At 28.1% G+C, this 25,119-nt stretch overlaps 1 protein-coding gene across 4 annotated transcripts in view; it reads left to right on the top strand.

Annotated features, from left to right (window-relative positions):
* LOC148230625 (uncharacterized) overlaps window positions 1-25,119 on the top strand; it is a 116,279-nt gene that overhangs the window by 59,283 nt on the left and 31,877 nt on the right. For all 4 annotated transcript variants that reach the window (XM_088194322.1, XM_088194320.1, XM_088194319.1 and 1 more), the window contains exon 4: window positions 13,210-13,375. In XM_088194322.1, coding sequence (XP_088050448.1) covers window positions 13,210-13,375 — 166 coding nt within the window. The remainder of the gene's footprint in view (window positions 1-13,209; window positions 13,376-25,119) is intronic.

Below are 25,119 nucleotides of genomic sequence, written 5' to 3'. Positions count from 1 at the left end.
ATACAGATGGATAGATATGAATCCGGTCCGGAGATGTCTTGACATTGTTGCTCATCCAATTAATCACGCTTCGGCCTCTGTTTTTGAAGTGCGATAAGATCTATGTTAGATTTTAGGTGAAATAAAAATGTGTTTGACGCGATAATCTTGTGTTTGATAGTGAAATTCCGGATGTTAGTTGTGCCGAACATTGATAGATTGAATTTGTGATAATAATAAGCAAGAGTAGAGATTTTTAAGTAACATAAGATCAGATAATTAGATTATGAAATGTGTTGATAGTATCTACAGTTGATAATTTATATTTTGATCTTACATTATCTGTTTCTGTTCATTTAATGAATTTAATAATAAATTAAAAATAGTTAATAAACTACTTCTAAAGATTTATAAATTACGATTTTTCTGTTTTGTGATGAGTTTTGATTTAAAATAGATTGCTTGGTATATTTCAACTAAAATGTAGCTTGATATTCTTATTTATTGTAATTTGTATATTATATTTGTTAAAAGATATACTATTAGTTTATGGACTGGTATAATATATATTTTTAAGTTTAACGTGTTTAAAAAATAAATTATAAGGCTCTGATTTATATATATAATTATAGTAAGTTATGATAAAGTCAATCCATTTCATTAAATACAAACAAATTTTATAGACATAATATATATGTATCAATCTCAATGCCATAGTTATTTAATTAATAGTTAAAAAACAATTTAAACGAATAATCTTCAGTTTACCAATCCAATTTCAATTATCTCGCAAATTACGCAAACAAATCTATTTTCTTAAAAGTCACCGTGTTTTTTGTTATTTCTTAAAACACCAATTTATAAGTTGGTTTAAGTCGAATATATAGCTAAACAAACATCAAATTAATTGTTGATTCGGATTACACAGTTACGCCGCGATGATCACAGTTTCTCGCCGATATAGGGTGACCGTAAAATCGAGTGATAATACCGTGAGAAAATTGAATAAATCTTTTCGTTTCACAGATCGACGCTTTAAAATATAGTTAAATTAAATAACGTGTGATGGAAATGCTCTTAAACAAATACGCAAATAGCCTATTACGTTTGCACAGTGCTCGGTATTAATTCATCAATGACTCGTCCGCCGAGCAGGGCTCGAATTGTGCTCCGGAACCGCGCAGTGGAATTATAGGCGACGATGGCGTAGTGGTGGTGTTTTGTGGTTTTTGTGGAAGTTGATATGGAAAACGTCGGTGCCGATGTTCTGAAGGCGAAGAGGTGAGAAGGTGCTCATCATCGCCACCGCGACGATCGTCAGGCTGGAGGCTCCAGCGAAGGCCACGTTCGCCGCCCTATTCGGGCTGCGAGCGGGCGGGGCGGTGGGAGGGGTGGACCTCACCACCGCCTACCGCTACAACCAAAATATGATGGAATATTACACCTGTAAGCAGCTTAACTATTTTGCTTGGTAGTGTATTTGAGTTATAGTTTGGATGCTATTTATGAAGGAATCTTATTTGATCATTTTAATTTTGCTCAGTTAATTGATTTTTAAATAATAGCGCCATAAAAAAGTAATGAGAGAGTACAAATAATGCTTGAAATATTAAATATAAAAAGTAATGGATGAAAGTTGGCTAATTTGAAAAACGTTCCCACTGCGGATTTATGACTTCTGAAAGGGGATAATTGTTTGTTGCGCTCCCCTATTGGACAAAATTCGGTTTTAATATGCTTTATTCGATTTTTACATATTATAAGTTGTAATATGAACGCTAGATAACCACGCGTTTCCACTGAGACTCCCTTGAATTTAGCCAGAAAAATGCATGTCATTTATAATATGAATCTTAATGAAATGGAAATATTAAAAAAACGACTACTGACTGTTCAAATTTTTACCCCCCCCCCCTTGGAAAAATCTGAAATGACGTCCCTGTCTACTGACTGTAATTTCTGATAAAAGTATAGACATTGCTTTATACATAAACATTGAACGATATGTTTATTTAAAAAAATTGTGTTTAGAGTTTATCTGCAATAAAATATCGATATAAATAACTAAAACTCGAGGATTGTTTTTTTTTTAATAATTACTCACACTGTTAAAAAAATGGCTAGAATATATAGAAACAGTGAGTAAGGTAAGAGCGCTTTTGTATGAATAAAAAATATTTTATATGTAATTTATTATCTGTGTTAAACTTTTTGTTGGCAAAATCGATTTATCGTATTTTTATATTTTAGCAAGTCGACCTCATTTATGAAAAAATTAACAAATACATTTTAACTAACTGTAGGAACTTTCTTTAGGGAAAATAACATTTTTTGATCTAATGTTAATTTATTTCAATATTAATCCTAAGAAATACAGTATTCAAAGGATTAAATAACATTAATAGCAATAGTTTTAAGTGTAAATTTGGGTGAAAATTACTTAACAATGTCATCCTGTACCTTTAATTGCAAAACTAAAATTTAATATCTTTAAAATTTCGATATTGTTTTATTTTGCTATTTTCAAGTTGTCTAGTTTTTTGTTTGTCTTGTAAAGTGTAGTTTGCAATTTTACACTTTAAGCCATCGATATGCAATTTATTTATTTTCACATGAGGATTTTTAGATTCACTTTTATTTTTATGAAATAATTAAGTTAAAAACGTATATTTCATTACAAATAACATTTTAGGTTATGCCATGTATGCTCTTTATAAAATAAAAGTAGATATTTCTTATATAATAATTTTCTAATAAATAAGTTGTTGCAATGCCATTACTTTGAAGATTCAGCATATTTTTTTAATTAACTACAGTTTTTTACAAAATCGAAAAATGTCAATAAACAATTTATTAAATTATCATTTTAACTATAAATTTAAAAAAAATGCAAATGTTTTAAAACTATTTTTTTAGTTAACGTTTTACCCTTGAGTCTTTAATTATCAAAGTTTCAACCAGCGCGATATGCGGTTTAAGTAGCTGATTATTGCTCTAAAAGGACCATGTTTGCATTCCAACTGGTCTTAGTGGTTTTTTTCAATTTTCATAGTATCTGGGAGATCTAAATTAGTGAATATTATGTAGGGACTGATTTTTTTCTATGGCCAAAAACTAAGCAGCACTCTAATAACACTGACGTGATGGCGGCGCAGAGCAACACATTATTTGATGAACCTTGACTGGAAGACGATGACCAGTAGTGCCTTATCCGCCAATTTCGATTTAATTTCGATTCATAATCGCAAAATAAGTTTACCTAGATTTTCCTAATCTCACTGATGAATATTGTGATGTATTATTAAAATTGAGCCAGGTCGTACATATTAGATATTTAAAATTCTCTAATAATGAGATACTTCAGCTCATAGAGAATATTTTATATGATTTAAAATAATACATGTATTATATATAGAGAGAGAACTCTACATATTTAAACTGATTCTTAATATATACTTTTTATTTACTTTTTATTTACTTTTTAAGGAACCACTCATTTTGCAATGATTGAGCCTAGAATTGTGTTTTTTCTAGGAACGCTGATTATGTTTAGTGCTAAAAGAGCATAAGTCTAAGCTAATTATTTATCACTTCGTTGTAATTTTAGAGCAGATATGTTAAATGTAACTGAGTTTTGAATAACAATATATAATTATATATAATTTAATTAGATTGCTTTGTACATGTAGCACAATAGTGTTTTGTAGGCTATTTTTACGTCCACTAAATGTCAATTGCTGTGGAGAAATCTATTTTTTATCAATTATAGATATCTAAAGGGTGCATAATATGTCATACATTCATTAAAAACATGCTTAGCAAGTATATTCAGCGATGCATTATTTTCTTCTAGACTTTTAATAGCTAAAATTGGTAAAAAAAAACTCGTCAACAAAAAACTTTTATGTATCTGGATACTATTTAAAACGCATGATATTCATAAAAATAAATTTTATATGTTTATAAATGGACATTAAAAATACACTATAGTTTGATACTTATGCATCCATTTTTTGATTACTGAACATATAGCGCAATATCTTAAATTGTATCAATTACTCAGCATTCCGAAACCTGACAGTAATAAACTGAATCCATACACCTTCTTTAATACATATACAATACAATGGAGAAAGTCGCTTATTAATCGTACAATCCGTTCACGGAATAGCTGCGGATGTACAGACAGATAACCTGCCTTCATCGTGATTATCTAATAATTAGGTATTTATGCGTTTTTAAAATGTAAAATTCGTTCACAAAATTAAAATCCCACAAAGCGCGACTAATTCGAATTAAATAAACAAACAAACCCACGCCACACCACTTTTTCATAAATCACGCATATTCGAGCACGGCGCGCGAGACGCCAATGATTTTTCCGAGGGGCCGCCGCCTGTGTCCCTTTCTCTCGGCCGCCTTTTCACGTATCTCCGTCTCTGTCTGGTCGCGTGCGACGCCACCGCCCGCCGCGCGTAATTGGCCAAACCGCACTCGGCCGACCAATAAGAGGTGAGCGCTCCATTAAACCACGCCCGCTTACCATTTCGGGACCTTTCCGACGCGCTCCCGCTCGCCGCTCCGCATTTACGACCTCGCAAACTTTTATTTATGTTTATGTCATTTTTTGACTGACGCAACCGTCGAAGGAGCAGGAGAGATGCAATTTTCTTTCGTTTTAGCCATATGCTGGTAAAAATTGATAATAAATAGCACTGAAAAAGAGTGATAATGTTCCTAATAAAAAAATATGAGGCGTTGAGAATATTAAAGGCGAACTCTACAAATGCTTCAAATTAATCGACTACAAAGTCTGACTTTCAAAATCGGGTTAGTGAGTAGATGGAGAATGAGAAATATATTACCAACACGATAAATCATATAAATCAATAACTAATACCTGAAATACCTGGATTTGTATCTCATATGAATAATCACATGATAATAATTAGTAATTATTATAAAATTATAATTCAGATCGATCATCATAATTTAGATTTTCTTTGATATACCTATTCTCACTGATGAAAATTGCAATGAATAATTAAAATATAACTTTGTCCTGCATATTAAGCAATAAATAACTATTTCAACTCATAAAGAATATTACTTACATATAAACTAAAAAATCCATGCATATTTACCTTCTTAATTTTCATGATGTTTCCATATTCATTTTGGCCATCTTAATTCGTAGTAAAATAGTATACAAGTTACTCTTTAAATTAGGAATTGCCATTTTCTTAAGTTTGCCTTTAATATTCTAAACGCTAAGGGCATACTAATTGACATAATATTTTACAAAATCGCTTCATGAAATCTATAGAATAAACCGTTGAAGTCGTTTTAAGATTTCGCTACTCCGACTTTACCTAATGTTTTAACTCCATCTAGTTTTTATATTTTTAAGAGCCATTTTTCCTGAATAGTAAATTGACAGCAATAAAATTAAAGAATTTTAAAAATACATATTAAAAATCTTGAATTTCCATGTTTATTTACTTATTTACAAACTCCCTGTCAATTGGAAATGCCAGGGGGAGGATTTGTTCCTTTGAATTTGGCAAGAAAAATGCATGTCATTTAATGACATACTATGAATCTTAATGAAGTCCAAATATTAAAAAAAAAAAACGACCACTGTCTGGCCAACTTTTGCTCCCACCCTAGAAAAAGCTGAAATTAAATCCTTGATTTTAAAGCAAAAACGAGTTATCTTTCAAAGTAAAACTAAATATATCGCGAAAATATTTTTACTTAAGCGTCAGTGACTCACCGGTGCGTCATTTGTTGATTATTATTTTTTAAGTTAACTAGTTATTTACAAATTATAATTTTATTATTGTACTAGATACATTTATCAGTAAACCAATTATTTTATATTTATTTTTAGAAAAAGATTCTGACTAGAAATAACAGGTGACTCACTAGAAAGTCATTCGCATTTAAAGGGTTAAAGTATGAAATTTCATTGAAATCATATCAGAATACATTTTCAACTATAAATATATATTTTTCCAAGTGAAAATATAATTTATATGGCTGGTGCTAGTAAAATTACATGATTTCAGATTTTACTAATCATTATTTATATACTTGATGCTACTCTAAAATGTCTATGAAATGCTATTTAACAGTTGCGAAACGTCCATTTGCTGTTCAAACCCAATCTAATCATAATAAAAGCTCTACAGTTAATTATAGTTTTAGAACTGTAATTAAGTTTTTCTAAAATACAAGCTTAAATATCGCATCTCACATATTTGTCTATGGTTTGTCTGCACTTGGACATTGCACTATCTTTTAAAAATATATTAGCTTTCCTAGAAAGCGCAAAAACAATTATCACTTAACGTATAAAAAAATTTAAAATTAAAGACTCGTAAAAATTATCATAAGATCGTAGAAATTAACTGAAAATATTGTTTATAAGAGAAAAAGTTTTTCAAATGCTGATATTTCATTAACTATCAATATAAAATCATGAAAGTAGTAAGAATAAAGTTGAACTGAAGTAAAAATGATGTTATATGCTATTGTATAATTAACCTATTTATTTTAATTATTTATTTAACTAATATAGCTGATTCTTACTTCCACATCGTTGGTATGTTTTCCATTTTTCGTTTTTAAACTTTATATACTACTCATTTTGTTTTTATTATTTGAAATATTTTGTATTATTCATCTCTTATCTTAAACGCATTTTTAACATCATCATTAAACTTTTTAAATACTGTTATATCAGTCGTTTTCAAACTATGTATTTGTAAAACATTTTTTAAAAGAACATAATCAAATTTGAAAGTTGTTTGAAAGGTTTTTCTTGAAATCTTTAAAAGAAATCAATTTTTTATGTTATATAAAGTTTTCTTTAAAATATCAACTGTTTTAAAACACAAAGATAAACAATAATATTGAAATAGGTAATTGTAGAAATTGATTCATAAATCGCTTTTTTATCATCTAGAAAAGAGATCCATTTTTAATGTTAGATAAAATGTTATATTAATGAAGATAAATAATGAGAAATAGCCATAATAAGGAACTATAATTGTAAGCATATTCTAAATTTATTGATTCAAAATCAGATGGAATTCTTATAATAGCATATAAAAGGGATAAAACACAAAAAACCACAGTATTTTATTTAAATACTAAAATATTATTGACGAAAAAGTTGTAAAACTAGTTTATTTTTATATGCAAAAATTTATATATATATTTTTTTAATTTTCTATATTTTTATATTTTATATTATATTCTATATTTTTTCTGAAATGAGTTTCTAAATATAAATATTTTTACAATAATAATAAAAATATTATAAAGTTTTTTATATAAAAATTGCAATAAAAGAAATATGTTAAAATACAAAAGTTTATAGATAATATAAAGACTGAATCTGCAGTGTTAGTTTCGCATGCTATTATTCTGTTAATTGTAATTACTATAAAATCAATTAGAGCCAGTATTAGTAGGTATATTTTAAGTTTAGTTTATTATTGTGGTAATCCATAATTTATAAATACTATAAAAGTTTACTTCAAGCCCTTTTTATGAACGCGTATTTTTTAATAAGAAACTTTGTAGTTCTATAGGCAAAATCTAGTGTTAGTTTCATCTGCTGATATTCCATCTATTTAAAATATTATAAAAGGTATATTCAACCTTTTTTTTTGTATGCATTTTTTTAATGTTTGTAATACCATTATAATAGGTATAGCAACCATGAAAAATCATACCACAACTGCTTTTAAAATAACTCGCAAAACATTATACAGTATACAGATATTAGTATCAGATATTAAGTAAAATTTCTTTCAAAAAGCAATAGCTTATTATCTGTATAAATAAAATATCAACGTAGTAATGTAAATTAGTTATATAATTTAATCTATCATTGCATTTAATGGTTTTTTAACCGAATTCATCAATATCATAGGATGATAAATTATGAATAAATATGTTTTTCAATAATTTGAAGGAATCATGTTTTTTTCTATTTAATCACACATGTTTTTAGCATATTTGCATTATATTAAACATACTTTTATTAAATTTAACCATTAATTTTATAATTTTCTCCACAAATACCTTAAATCAAGAAGTAAAATTAAGTTTCCTATGAAATGAATTCTGTAAGCAAAGTTTCATTAATATATTTATCTTCTATTACATCTGTATGAACCTTGAAATATATTTGTAATGCACTTATATTTTTTTAGTATAGTAATAATTATTGCGACACTTGAAATGTTTTTTATAACAGCGATCAAAATTTGATTAAAATTAATTTCGTTACCAAAATTTAGTACCATAGATAGTGCATTTTTCTATTATGCTATTACGAGCTTTAATTGCATATATGAATATATTTATTATTCATATCAGATTTTCTCACCCATCACGAATTCGAACAACGAGACAGGTACAGATTGCTGCTAATTTGGTAATTGTTAATAATTAAGTTAATTTCTCATTAAAAATATAATTATCGTTTAACATAAACAAATATGCAGAACTACATATGTAATACACTTGTACATCGATATAATATTTTCAGCAGCGAAAAGCATTGTCCTCGGTCGGTTTTGGCCTCAAAGTCCGGAAGCTGTAAATCTCGTTGTAGCCACGTCCACCTCGAATAGGGCTCACTTGAGAACTCTTTGTTTGCGTGGACCACGCACATACACAAAAGGATACATACACACATTTACATGTCGAGAAATTCTTTTTAAACCACTTTTTACCGATTCAGCACAGCGCCATAATTCACGGCGAACGGATACGGGTCAGATTTATATATTTACAACGTGTAACATAAGAAACGTCGGCTAATTCATAATTATTTATATAATTGCTATGTAAAAAATGCTGTATATGCATACCTAATAATAAAAGAGTTGAAATGTATGGTGTCTATAAAGGATAATGCCTTTTGTGGTAGTAAAGTGTCCTTGCGATGTTGTCCAGTTCCGGCGGAAGTAACGTCGCAGTAGTCGCATTCCGTTCGCCATTATTACCCTCAGATAAAGATTTTCTCTTATATTGTGGTCCCGCGCGACCCTCGCACACGCTACGTATTGTGTATGGGCGCAAACATTAAATGTGTATGTTAAATAAAAATAATCGTCGGTATGATGTATGGAAAATTCCAGGAAGACATTTCAGCACGCGATTCGTTCGCTAGGAATTTTCCGACGACGCGGAACACGTTATCGACACAATTTAACAATTTCACTCGGTTATTGTGATGTTTCGTAATGTTCGATAAATATCCGCGATCCGTTAAATATAGGGTGCTTATAAATCAAAGCATAATGATTACTGTGCAATTATTGTAGGCAATGGAAATGCGGAAGTCGCGGGTATATGAATCTCATAATACATACAATAACAATTATTTAAAGCAATACCAATAATCTATAAGATTATTTGAGAATATATATTAATATTACATATTACATAGAAATATAGATCAATGAAGTTAAAATAACAATTCACGTCATATTTCTTAATAATTAATTAAATACCAACTATTCTTAAATCTAAAAAATCTGAAAATAAATGCTAATTTGTTGAATCTTAGTAATAAAATAAAAACATGAGTCGAGTCATTATTATAATTAAGTATTCTTTGACTTTATTTCACCTTTAAAGTATTTCTCTGTTATTTTGTGCATTGCAGATAAAACGTTCAAATCGAGATCAGCTTTTCTACAAAAAAATAGTATTAAACTATTTTAATTAAAAAAACTAATTTAGATTTTTTTAGAATATAGCTACATACATTTTTCATAATCTACCTGTCTAAAATATAATTATTAAAAGAAACTTTGTCAATGTTTAATTGAAAAAAGTACATAGCTTACCACTTTGAAGAGGAATTTATTTTCCCTAATTTTTACACGACAAAGTACTAAATGTAGGCTAATTTATAGGTCATTTAATAATGTATTGTTTTGTCAATATATCAAAAATTCATTACATAAAATACAAAATGTAATTTTTTACTTGAATTTCATAAACCCACTAAAAGTGTCATTTATTTATTATTTTTGTAGTGTAAACACAATAGCTAAACCGTGCTCATATTTTATTGTATTTTATTTTTGAAGCCCCTGTAATGATTATATTGCTTTAATATTTCACCCTGATAAAAAGAGCTTGAGTTGAAGCCTTTAATATTATAATTTAATGAATATTTTGTGATTCATTATATAGTTTTTTATTTAATATAAGTTTTATATATAGATGACTCACATTTACATATACATATTTATTTGCAATATTCTCTGTCGCCATCTTGCGGTCAGTTTTTGCGGACGTCGTAAATCACAGACGCCCACAAAAGCCAACAATAACTACCCTCACGTGGACCTCCCTTATTTTATATACACATAATACACGTGTCTACCGCAGCAATTGTCCAGAATAAGACTTTTCCGACACGGTGTTCCGGATGTCTACTTTACACGTTTATTACTTGCACGGGCAATAAATTCATATTCGATTCTCTATCGGTTTATTTCGTTCGCTTTGGCTATAGAAAGAAAAATTCGCATTAAACTTAGGGTGGAAAATGTTTTATACTTAGAGCTATACAGTGGATCTGAAGGAGGCAGGTAAGGAATCAGTTGTGGCCTCCAGGGAATCTTTGATCGATCCGCTTTCCGCGCGTAAAGCCTCCCTAATACCGAGTACAATGAACCTACTGTATTTCCTATTGGGATATCTAACTTCTTATATTATATTTAATTTAATAAATGTTCACTTTAATGTTGCCTATTTTAAATATCATATTTCTGCGGTTCTGTCTTTATGATAAATGACTTTTATCATAAAAAAATATTGTTGAGTGCTTTGCTGAGGGCCATTTTCCGCAAAACAATTAACGCAGGAAAAGGCGGCGACACAGAGGGGAAAATGGAAAAGAAACAATGTAGAGTATTATGGGGAAAAAACGGTAAATGTATTTTCGCGTATAGATATTATTTTTATATAATAATATATTAAAAGCAATGGCGCCGCCAAAGACAATTACGCAGAGGCGATTAAAGCGAAGACGCCATATTTTTTGAGGGTAGCCATTTTTACGGGGCCGAATCAGAGTCGTTTTTATGTTGGACAGGAAATGTATGTGCTTTGTACAAAAATACTAGATTAGTTTTTTTGCCACATAATATGCTTTATTAAAGATTTAGAAACCATCAACTTAAAATATGTTAAAAATATTTTTTAACATTCATACAATATTATAAATAACTTCTTTCAATGTCTATTTTATATGTTCATTATTAGGTTTTTGGGTAAATTCTTAGTTTAGAACTATTTTTATACAGATTATATTGAATTAATATAATTTTGGATTTAATTCATACATATAAATAATTATACTCTTATTTTTAATTAAGGTAATGATAGTAAGTTCCATTTTATTTACTGTACACCAATTTATTAAAATATGCAAGTCCCTTTCTAAAATTGAACAATCATGTACACTTTCTATCTGGTATATATTTTATGTCAGTGTAAAGCAAGTAGTTACATTGTAATGGTTTCATCAATTCAATTAATAAAGGGGTACAAATCAGACCTTCAAGGAACTATAGAAATAGAAACTGATAAAAAATATTATATGCTCATATCTTACCATTTGTTAACTATATAATATTTAAATATATTTATTTTTTACTTACAAAACCACGTTTATTAGAACAAAGATAAGGATTATTGTATTTTATGTTTGATCTAATTTGATTTTAATTAATCATCCTGATTAGGAAATTTTAAGAAAACCTAATCTGTTAAGATCGACCGAAATATGATCTTTCAGACACGATAGAAATTAAAAAACACAAAAGTTCATATGGGATTCTAAGCCAAGTCTTTTGGATATTAGTCACTGACAATATCACTGATCCATCGTGATGCTTATTGATTATAGAGATGAAATAATCTTGTCAACACAAGAAAGTTATTTTATATCCTTAAATATTGTATATACTTACGTGAGATACATTTGTTAAATGAATAGATAATCAATAAAATATAATATTAACTACTAATTATTATTATTATATAATTATAAATAATCATTTTATTTTATTAAAACTATTATAGACACTTTTCTGTTATCAGGGACCATTTTTTTAATATTCTTATAGGTTTAAGTTGCTTAGATTTTAGCTGTCTAAGATGTTCAAAATGTATGTTTTGCCTCGTCATATGTTTTATTAAATTTTAATGTTAAACATATATTTTTTTATAAAGATAAAATTTACGATAAATATAAAAAAACATTATTTGGAATAAACTAAATGTCGATTACATGAAATATGCTGTGAGTCATATTAGCACTTTCCTGTTATAGGTGATAATTTTTGGTTTATGTTAGTTCTGTTTTCTGCTTAAAACGATAAAAAAATGTTTTAAATTTTCCTCGTATCGAAAAAGAATTCTTATGACAAAAAGTGACAAACCATCATAGGTGATATTTAAAAAAAGAATCCGCGATAACAAGAAATTACCTTAATATTTGATTAAATATTAATTTGCTAAATTTAATAACAAGATAAACAGCTACAATCTAATACATATTATCAACTTTCTATCTGTGTATTTTTTACTTTATTACACGAGATCAGATAAACCGTATTTTTTGCTGCGGCTTTTTCCTTCGTTTTGTAAATTATTCTGAAGAGCTACATATATTGTTATATTACGATTTTTTAAATTGCACAGACACTAATAATTTATATTTTATATAATACAGAATTTTTCCTTAAATAAAATTCTTGTTATTGCTATTAAAATGTTGATTTTAGGATGAACTTTTATTAGTTTATTTTTTACAATGTAATTTTTATTATTCGTGTACAAATTACGTCCCTGTGTTTTTATGTACTTTTTCTCGATTACCGAGAACCGGCAAACTAGGGGGAAATTTCGGTAGATTGTCATATTATCTCGTGCCTTCCCCCACTTTCACAATCGGATTTCATTAGCGGGAAAGCCTTAAAATGTAATTTCAAAGAGGAAATAGGCACTTCCTTACTTATTTAAAACGTAGAAATTGTCTTTTTTATTACGCGAAATGGCACACATTACTTTCGGGACGCTTTAAAAGAAAGAAACATTTCCGGATTTTGGGTCAAATTTGATTCCGTTCGGAGTGGACGTTTTCTTCTTGGCGTACGATAGACTAATCGATAATGTCTTTTTCAGGTCACGGTGGCGTGAATCAACTAGGAGGAGTTTTCGTTAATGGAAGACCTTTGCCCGACGTCGTCCGGCAGCGGATAGTCGAATTAGCCCACAACGGAGTACGACCCTGTGATATAAGCCGCCAGCTAAGGGTTTCGCACGGATGCGTTTCCAAGATACTATCCAGGTGAGTTGACACGGTTGAGGCAGGTCAGGGTTTTCGGTTCAGATTGTGTAAGTTTTTTTTATCGCTCGTCTGAACCAAGGTCTGAAGTTTCGAAAATTTAAATGATTTCAAAACATAACTGTTAAGGCAATTTGCAAGTACTATATCCGAGAGCGGCGAGGAGAGATTGTGACGGACGGATAGCCACAGATAGCCGTTAAGATAATAATTAAAAATAAATCTAAGTGAATTAATTTAAATTTTAATACGGAACCGGTAATGATAATTAACAAAGCTTCGGTGATTTTCTTTTGCTGCTCGCGCTTACTGACACAGGATGTTTACAAAATGCGTGCAATGTAAGGAAGATTGCTCTTAAATGGCAAACTTAATTATCATAAAAATGTATTATTTATATTAGGAATTATATATATCAATAAAAACATAATGCGAACTAGTCAATCTTAATTAAAGTAATAAATTAATTATTTTCTTTCTTGTTACTCAGACTCAGTAATTTTATAAAAACTTTTTAATATAAGATTCATATGTATGTTATAAATGTACTATTCTGTAATCTTTTTGGTTTAGATTCGTTAGTTTTTTTCTTCAACTTGCTTCTTATCTAAAAGGAATTTTTATTAAAGATACTTATAACTCGAACAACCTAAACGTTTTAAAAATAGTCTTTGATAACGGAATAGTCCTTACTAAATTCAGAACTATATTATTAATACTAAATTCTCATAAATATAGTTACATATATGCAAATCTATTGAAAGGCAGGAAGGGGGTTAAATTCCCGCAGCCCGACTCTAGAAAAAATCATATCCTTCAGCCCTTTTATATAAATAAAAAGAGAGGAACATTGCCTTCAAAAGTGCTCACTTGTGTTAAAATTAAAAATTTAAACTCGCGGCACCATTTGTGTTAAGATTTGTTCGCAAATTATTGCTGATTTTATTGCTTTTTGAATGTTTATAAAATATTAGAAATATTCAATGAATGTAAATTAGTAGCAGTAAATTTAGGTATTCGATCTGAAAAATCAGATCGAACACCTAAGGAAGAAGCAAAGAAATAACGAAAAATCGACAACAGCACCAGCTGAATTATATAAATATAATATTTTTGTAGATTGCATTATCGGTAATTTGACAACTGTATTTAATACAGCAAAATAAGTAAATAATACATTCAGTTTCATGTGATTATTCCTAAAAGAAAATCTAAAAAAAACAGGCTCAGAAAATATTTTTTTAAATATGTCATTTAAATATAAATTATCTGGCAGGTGCTAGTAAAATTACATGATACTTTTCCATATATAGTAATATATACATATACATACTTATCATTATTTATGTACATCTGATGTATAAATATTACAGTGAATGTGTATTTTTTGGTAAAATTATATTTTCCCTAGTAAAGTCTAAATACATTTTCACTAGTAGATATATATTTCTACTAGCAAAAATATAATTTAACTGATAGGCGCTAATATGCTGCTCTAAAATGTCTATAAAACTCAATTAAACAGTTGCGAAACATCCATTTGCTGCTAAAACTAATTATAATTTTAGAAATTTTATTAGATCAAGTCCAAAATACGAAACTAAGCCAGCTCATCTCTCAGGTCAAAATAAGTGAAAGAATAAGTACAGACAGACATATTGCTTCATAGTTTATGTGCATTTCAATATTACATTATATTTTTAAAATATGATAGCTTTCCTTAACGATATTACTATAATCATCTAATATAAGAGCGCTGATCAAAGTATTTTTAAACCAAATTTTGGTCAATAGGAGAGCGCAAAAATCAATTATCACTTCTCAGAAGGCAAAAATTCTCGTCAAAAGCAATAAAATCGTGTCGGCGCCGTCGCAGTGGGAACGCTCGGTAACGAGCGTTTCCACTGCGACGGAGACGGCACGATTTTATTGCTTTTGACGTGAATTTTTGACTTCTGAGAAGGGATAATTGATTTTTGCGCTCTCCTATTGATCAAAATTTGGTTTAGATGTGCTTTATTTGATTCTAACTCGTAATATTCCTATAAAATTCTTAATATAAACGCTTGGTAATCGAGCGTTTTCTGGCAAGGAAAATAATTTTAATAATTTTTAATGTTTAACTGAAATATTTCGCATAAAATATTATTTCAGAAAATATGTCGCAACTGTGGCTAATTTTTTTTCGTACCTATTATTATTTATTCAAGAAATTATATTACGGTGGTAAAAAATATATTAAGTGGCATTTTTGTTATGAGTCCCGGAATTATTGTTTTCCCAGGACTCATATTCGCTCTCGGCAGCCTTGCATACATATAAACGCTTTAAATTGTATCGAATATCCTTACGATACAACTCATTGCTTTAAAATGTATAGACAGTTAGCTTAAATAATGTGATCTAAAAAATAAGCCTGACGACTAGTTTGAACCGTTTAATTGTATGTATAAATAAAATCTTAGCTTTCTGAGGAATGAGGGATACAGATGTTACACTGATGAATTAAGAGTTATAGTATGCAATGTTGTAAATTAAAATGTAAATAGAAAATACAGTCAATACGCTCATTAAATAACATCTACAAGTTCTAATTTATATAATATAGTAATCCAACATCCATTAAATTAATTTAGGTTTTTGGTCTTTTTTTAGTAATGTAGAATAGCGATTTTAATATTTTTACTATATTGTTACTATTTATGTTAATGAATGTAGCTATTTTAATATTTTAACTGTTATTATTAAAATATTAATGTCGCTACAAAGAAAGAAGAAATTAATTTTTCTATTATAGTGATGTATATATATCGATTAAATAATTTTTTTATTGATTTATTATAGTCGGTTTTATTTTATTTTTCGCTTATGTGTGACGCGTAGTTAATATTAACTTTATTTTTAAACGTTGGGTTTGTATAATATGGCAATTATTTTGATACAGAAATTAGATACTAAAACAGGAATAAAATTGTATAATGGCTTTTTTTTTGTCACGTGTGTACATTTCTATGAATGACAAAAATATAGTTAACTAGCTGATTTTAAAATCATTTCCTACATAGAACATGCTTATATTTATTTTATTCAAGGACATATAAACATTGCATTTAGTTCAGTCTTAAAATATTTAATTTTAAGAAGCAATAGTGATATATAAAAATATTCACATTACAGAGTTCTTCTCAAGTCTTTTCCATTATTTAAAATGGTGATTAGATTAACTAGCCATCTATAAAATCATATATTATAAATTCATTACACGCTTATTTTTAAAATATTTAGATCAGCTTTAAGATTATAACTGATGTAAGAATATGTTAAAACATTTACAAAGAGATTTTTCGTCTTTTCCGTTAGTTTATCACATGATAATTCAAGACTAACAATTCTATTTAAACTAGAGATTCCAAATAGTAAAACTAAAAATATTCGAATATATTTCAAAGCTAAAAAATTCCTTGTGAAAAATATAAAAAGGTATATTAAACTAATACAATGTTCCTCATTAAATAAATTGAACATTTATATTAATTTTAAAAATATGTATAAGTATATTTTAAATTGATTCCTAACAGTGTCTTGATTGCTTTTACTATTTATTTTATAGTTAGTTCTTTTTTGGGAATTTTCTTAATATTTAAAATATTTTTTTATTATTATATATACAAACAGGGTTTTTGCTCTTTATAAGAGATGAAAATTTTAATTTTCCATATCAAAAATCCTCACTTAAAAAAGCGACTTTTTATTTAACAATACTAGGAATAATATTAAATTAGCTTCTAAAATATCTAATATTGAATCATAGAAAACGCTAAATATATTGTAAAATATTTAGAATATCTAATTGACGCTCTGCGTCGATAGAAGAGGTTTTTTTATTTTATATAAATAGCATTATGATTAATAGCAATATCATTTAGTAATACATTTCTTATATTTTAACAACCTATTTTTATCTCTTATTTTAACAATAAATATTTGCTCTATTTCATTAGATAAAACGGTTAGGAAAATTGTAATCTAAAATAAATACATAGCTATAATGTGTTATAGATTAAGTAGTTTATTTGTTTTATTAAATCATTATACCTAAACTAAACTTTTATATAAAAACTAATTAGTTATTTTAACAGAAATTTCATATTAAAAATATATTTAATAAAAATGATTATAGTTTTTATGAAGCCTTCAACATCATTAAATTAACACATATATATAAATAGCACATAAAGTTCATGAAACTTTAAAAATACAAACCTTTATTTTGAAATATGGTAAAACTGTCAATAAAGCAATGATATTTGGCTATCATCCAATATAAATAGAATGACATTAAAACCATTTCTCTTACATTACATTTTAAGAATATATTTTTAATATCTACATCTGCGTCAGTGGATCATAAAAATATAATTCTCTCAGATAAAATGTATGTAGTATACACATACATGTAAATTTTATGATTTATAGTTTAGTTCATCAGGATTAATAATGGTTTAATGTGTTTCATAAGATGAAATCTTGTGTCATAAAATGTGCCGAGTTTTTATCTTACTATGACAGCTAAAAGTGTTTGTTCTTTATTATTATTTTTTACCCAAATTACGAATGCTTTTAAAATTGCCCTAATATTATTTAAAGACTTTTTAAACACTCTGTAGATTGTTGCTATATAATTTCTTTTATGTTCATACATCCCGTTAGGTAGTTAGTTAACATTACGGTGGGCACGCGCCGTCACGGTACGCAGCTTTTTGGATTTATCTTAAAAAAATTGTAAAACACATATATCTTATGTGTAATCATAATTCACGTATGTAATGTAGTATACGTACACATGTGTATGCTCTTCTAAGTTTCCCTTCTGTTCAAATCGAAAAGATCGCTTTTCTTTTACAAATGACACCAATTTAGTTCACGTCCTGGGACCCCCAAATGTTTGATGTTCGCAGACTAGCACGAAAAATACGCCTTGTCACTTTTTACGTAAATAAATTTATTCAATTCAATTAACTGTAGGAATAAATTTATGAGTAATTTTTTTCACTCGTGTTTATTTTTTATATAAAAACCAATATGTTTATATAACATGTGAGGAACTCGTTCGTTATGAAATTGTTAATTACGTTGCAGTGATTGCGTAATTTTTATACTGTACTAGGAAATAATCAATCATTTTGCTTTAATATGAAATATTTAAGACTAAGCTTCTAATTTATAATACGAAAAAGAAAATGGGTGAAATTGTGTGTAGGACAGTTGTAGAGCGGTTTAGTATAAAGCGGACTTTCCTAGTTACTTGACAGGTAACTACCAGGTGTAGAAAGCGAGACGATAAAGTGAAACAATACCATATTTTATTATGACGGAACAACGTTTTTGCTAGATCGCGAACGTCAATAATAAAAAAATATTTACAGCGGTGTAATTTTTAATTTATATTTTTTTAATAACTTATTATGTATGAATTTCATCAAAGATCTGGCTCGATTGATGCTTTATGAATATTTTAAAATAACGATGCATAATAATGTGAAATTATAGAATGGGATTCGAGTGTGTTATAAAATAATTAATATTCTATATAAATATAACACTTAGCTAATGATCCATCACGTAAAAATATCCATTGAAAGTATTATGCACTGCATAAAGCACATATTTTTAGTGAACATAGATGTAAAGATAATCTAATAACTCATTTATGATTTGTGCTTATTCTGTTTTACAAATATCTGAATATTTTACCAGATATTTTGGCTAAAATGTACATTTAATATTCACTATTTAGCCACAAAAATATTGTGAATCAGAATACTTAAATTTTAATTAGCTATTAAAATGCTATTTAATCCCTATCATTTTTATTTACCGCTTTTTTCGCAAATATCTTTTAAAATAAATGATTAATTAAAATGACACTAAATATTTTTTAATAAATCCAAATATAAACTGAATATTTTAAACAATTTATTTTGGCTAAAATTATATTTTATCTTTCTATTTCATTTAATAACCAGTAAATAATTAATGTTATGTGATAATGAGTGTACAATATTTTACATTTTTGCGACAAAGATAAGATAATTAGATTTGAAATCAAATTTTCAGTATTAGAAGAGGGATTTTTTTAGCACTAGCAATAAAATTTATTTTGGAAAAAATTTATGCAGTGAAATTTTATGTAAATTATTTAAAAAAAAGAATAAATGACTTATATACTATTTGTTTAGCAGTTTCTAAAGTCTAGACTCTTGAATCTACAATAGATCTATATGTATATAGAACACGATCTAAAATGTAGAACCGATCGTTCCTACTACGATTATTACTTTTAACGTGGATTTTTAACTATATACTTATAATAAATAAGGATTGGTTGAAGTATATTAAAATTGAATTTTGGTCAATAGGAGAGCGCAAAAACAATTATCACTTCTCAGAAGGCAAAAATCCACGTCAAAAGCAATAAAATCGTGCCGTCGCCGTCGCAGTGGGAACGCTCGTTATGTAATATTGTGTAGCATAATTTATTAAAATCAATTATCTAAAAAATTATTAGAACTAGTTTAACAACCAAACTAAAGAAAAATTTTTAGGGCATGTAGAACTTGTATGTATAAACTTTTAATTAGTAAGCAATGACTTATATAATATCACTACTCCAATTAACTAATCTTGTTCTAATGAACTATTAGATGAAGGTCTAAAATAGTAGGATTTTTTTTAAACTTCTTCACCGATGGTTTTTATTTATCATATAAATAGCATATAAAGACAACTGGCAAAACATATAACACGCCAAACGGGAATGTGGGAAGATTTTACAGGAAACTGGCAACATTTTGTCTTGGCTTTTCACAATAGCGACCGTGCGGGTTCGTATCCTCGCCGTCACGTTTCCTGCATACTATTTATATGCAGTGCCAAACAATTGGCAACGTGTTACACGGATGTAAAATACAAATATATATAATTTACTATTGTCCAAGCAGCGCCAGACATAGTTTCCTGTGTCGCGTTCTTCTGCTCTAACATGGTCACCCTGTGAAAATATTTTTTCAACTTCGCGCAAACGTTGCACTTTTCGATAGCTATTCGATAAAAAGCTTTTTTGTTGGATTTTAGAGCTCAACCCAATTTAAGTATTGAAAACCGTAATTCAACAAAAGCGAACGGTCGGTCTCGTAGAAAAAAGTGTCGATAAGTAAGTAAATTAAGCAAAAAAAGGAGTTACTCGAGTGTCGCCGTATCTGATCGGCGAGGTGCAGTCAAAATTTAGATCTAAATATATTCATTCAATAATGTTTCTATTATATATCATAAATATGCAATATACAGATAGTGTCTTAAGTATTTTAAACAACAATTGCAAATTATTTATTATTGATAGTGATTTTTATAATTATCTACTGAGCCTTTCGAGTGTTCATTGATAAAATATTAAATGCCGAGTCATTTCCTCTCGCAATGCAATAGCCTCTTCTTCACGCCACCTTACAAAAACCAAAGACTTCCTCCGGTGTTTAAAAAAAAAATAAAAAATACAAGACCTCAACAACCTCATATGTCAAATAAAACGGTGTAAAAATAAACTCAGAGGCAACGAGAACATCATTTTAAATCCGTGTTCCGATCCAATACGGGACGTCACAAATAGAGTGGCTTGCAAAATATCATTAGGTTGTTTCACTATTGTAGGGGGGCGTCCCGATCCCCAGGGAACTCCTGACAATTCATTCTATCCCCCTTAACTACATGCTGTGGAGCGACTCTCAAATATTCTATAGACTGAGGACCATTGATCTTGCTTTTCTACATATTCTGTTAAAATATTTTATATTCTATAAACACGTTTTTTTTTAATAAAAATAATAATACAAATATATATATTGCATAACATAAAATATAATTCCATCCCCTGTCAACCTTCATATCATATCCCCTCGAGATTGTGTTGACCTTTCACTATTCAGAGGATGTCACACATTGCTTCAAATATTATAATTTCACAGTTATATGTGTATATATTATATATTATTATTAGTTGTTTTTTGTATAATTACTAGATATTGCACCGATGCGAATTTGTCCGGTCTAGTATATTACTACAGTGCAGTACAGTGGCCCCGAAAAGGGGTGACCGTGCTTCGACTCCCTTGGGGGACACATTACAGTGCCATTAAACCTGATTGAATTATACTAACGTTACTTATATCTAAATGTCACTCGTTTTATTCGAGGGCGGGGTTTCATAATACATTTTAGGGTTTTTCAATTGTGTATAATTCGCTCGCCAAAAGTGAACTCATGTCATTTTTTTAGCATTACTTTTATGATCCTTTTACAGTGTATATAATACATATTTATGTTATAGCAATAGTTCAATTAAATATAATATCGATACATAATGTCCTTATTTAAAATAATTGCAGGAGGTTTTGAAAATGTTTTACTACAGAAATGCATTCAGTTTATTTTTGTAATATTAATATAAGAAACATATATTTGATAAATGGTTTTAAAGTTCATAAGTTCATTTACTCTTTGATTTATTAATTATGTTTTATATTGATTGTAGTTTTATATATATATATAAAATCATCAGGTCTGGCATCAGGAAGGGAGGGGGGAGACAAAAATATATTTATAAAAAAAGCTAAAATTGACCTCAAATAATGAACCTGAACTTGTTTGAGATATGTATTTTAGCTATAAGTTTCTTTAGCACTTTTTTGTACATATTATACAATAAATAAAAGGAGCGGAACATTGCCTTCAAAAGCACCCACTTCTTAGGTAGTAATTTCACTATAAACATTATTATTCAAATGAACAGATTGTAGTTTTTTGACGCGGCTCCGATTGTGCTAAAATTTGTTGACTTTATTGTTTTTTGAACGTTTTGAAAAAATATTAGACATATAAGGATTAGTAGTAGTAGATTTAGGTATTCGATCTAAATTTTCATATCGAACACCTAAGGAAGAAGCAAAGAAATTTGATATTCTTATAGATTGTATTGTCGGTAATTTGACAGCTTAATGCAGCAAAATAAATAAATAATACATTCAGTATCTTGTGGTAATTCTTAAAATAAAATCTAGAAAAAACAGTCTCGAATCTATTCCGAAAATATTTTTTTAAATATGTAATTTCAGTAAAATCATATCGGTATATATTTTCACCAGTAGATATATATTTTACCAATGAAAATATAAATTATCTGGCACGTGCTAGTAAAATTATATGATTTCAACTTTTCTTTATGTAGATATGTAATATATTGTATATATTTACATACTTATCATTATTTATTTACGACTAAATTATATTTTCATTATAAAACTCTAAATACATTTTCATTAGTTGATATTTATATATCTACTAGCGAACTGATATGCTTCTCTAAAATGTTTATGAAACTCAATTTGACAGTTTCAAAACGTCCATTTGCTGTTCAAACCCAAACCTAACTAAATGAAAGTTCTTAGACTAATTATAATTTTAGAACTTTCATTAGATCAAGTCCCAAATAATAAGCCAACTCATCTCTCAGGGGAGACAGACTTCGCATCTCACATATTGCTCCATAATTTGTCTGCATTTCGATATTACCCTATGTTTTAAAAGTATTATAGCTATCCTCGCCGATATTAGTTTGGCCTTCTAATATAAGAGCGCTAATTAAAGTATATTCAAACCAAATTTTGGTCAAAAGGAGAACGCATAAACAATGATCACTTTTCAGAAGGCAAAAATTCACGTCAAAAGCAATAAAATCGTGTCGGCGCCTGTAACGCATAAAAATAAATAAATATACACGTGTTCGTATTTTAAAATATTAAAATACTGGCATATATTATATCTATTCCATAGTTGTATAGTGATGAATAGATTAACTGACTGAAAAATCATCTATTCTATAAAAAAGAAAATGTTATTACAAGCTTGTTTTTTAAGGCAGTATAATCAGTAAGCTGTAAGATGTCTGATAAAATAATATCGATGTATTAAAATATTTACATTAAAAAGAGCTTTCCGTTGATTTATCACACATCAATTCAAAGCTAATTACATTAAAATTAGAGATTCTAAACTGTTATAATATAATAATAAAGCTAAAGTAAGAAGAAAAATTAATTTTGAATTAATAAAATATATCACATTATATTTAATTACATAATAAATTCTAATATTATGAGCTTTTATTATAATCAAAACATTAATTGCAATTTAAAAATTATTTAATTCTATTGTAAATAACAACGCATTGAATGTTTCACATTTTTAATTGTTTTTTAACTTTCTCCTGATTGTTCCTGCAGTTATAAAGACATGTAGCTCATTAGTGGTTGATGTTATCATTGAGAGTGTTTAAAACAGTAGATCTTACTTTTCTGTTATTTCTTGGAAAGTATATATTTTATCAAATTATTTTAAAAAAGTTGCATTTTAAAAATTGTGTAAAAATATTTATCAAAATGAATGGTTTGCAAAATAGATGCTTCGATATTATTTTGCTGCAATTATATCAGAATCATTCTATTCAAATTCAAAAAAATGTTATAACCCTAGATTATAAAAAAAACTATGCAGTTTAGAGATTGTTAAAAAAACATTTTTCAATCCTAAAAATTTTATAAAATATATTTTATATTATTTTTTTAAAAGATAGGCAATGTTACCATCTCTTTAATATTTTTGCCAAGATTTTATTTGCATTCATTAAAATTGTACAAAATGCAAATATATACCATTACAATTAAAATAAAGGATTGAAAATATCTATTACTCCAATTAATTTGCACACAGATCAAAATATTTAAATATATATTAAAAAATGTGTTTCATAATATATGACCGATAAAAGTTGGACTTATTGGTTTTGCCTAAATTACTGAAAAATTCTATCGAGTGTTAGAAAGCAAAACGCTGATTTTTAGAAAAATAAAAACATAAAAGAAATGTATTTATTAGTCACATTCAAAGCAATGCTATCTTATATTTTTTTCATTATTAAGTGTTATTATTTATAAAGTACATCAAATAAATGTTAACTTTTTAAAAATATTTTTTATCTATTCTGTAAAAGTCTTGCAATTTATAATATAGTAGTTAAAATATTGGCAAATAAGGAAAATAATATATTTTTCATTTATTTTTCGTAGTTAAAGATCAGTAACACTATCATATACAAATATATGTACGTTTACTCGTAATTATATGTATGATATTAACTGTGTATTAATCAAGATTTAAGATAATATAATTAGCAATAATGTGCTGTGAATGAAGCTTGCGGTTAAAATTACAAAATCTGAAATAAATTTGAAGCACATCGGTCGGGTCTCACCTTTTGTTGAGAAGCAGTCCATTTTCCAGTGTCGTTTTTCGGGGGTGTCGTAATGCAAAAGCTCCACAATCCCCCAGCATATTGCCAGAAGCTTTGGGGCACAATTCACCCCGGTTATAAGTGAGTTACACTTAAGTGCTGGATTATTGTAAGCCAGTTAGCGGTGTTGTAAGCTACACTCTGTTTTATTGTAAGCCAGAATAAGTGATATTGCTCTCGATGGGGGGACGTCGATTCGTGTGATGTTCTAACCGGATAGCGGACCTGCTTTTTAGAATGTTTTGAATTTTTAATATCATTAAAACTATTTAAACATCCACAACAATGATCAAGGTCTCAATGTAAACGATTAATTCATGATATGCTTAAACCTAAATTGATTTTA

The sequence above is a fragment of the Plectrocnemia conspersa genome, unplaced genomic scaffold (assembly GCF_051122295.1).
Source record: "Plectrocnemia conspersa isolate PC_06_02 unplaced genomic scaffold, ASM5112229v1 ptg000010l, whole genome shotgun sequence".
In the NCBI taxonomy this organism is placed as follows: domain Eukaryota; kingdom Metazoa; phylum Arthropoda; class Insecta; order Trichoptera; family Polycentropodidae; genus Plectrocnemia; species Plectrocnemia conspersa.
The sequence above is the reverse complement of the archived record's forward strand: the minus strand, read 5'-3'. Positions and strand labels throughout refer to the sequence as shown.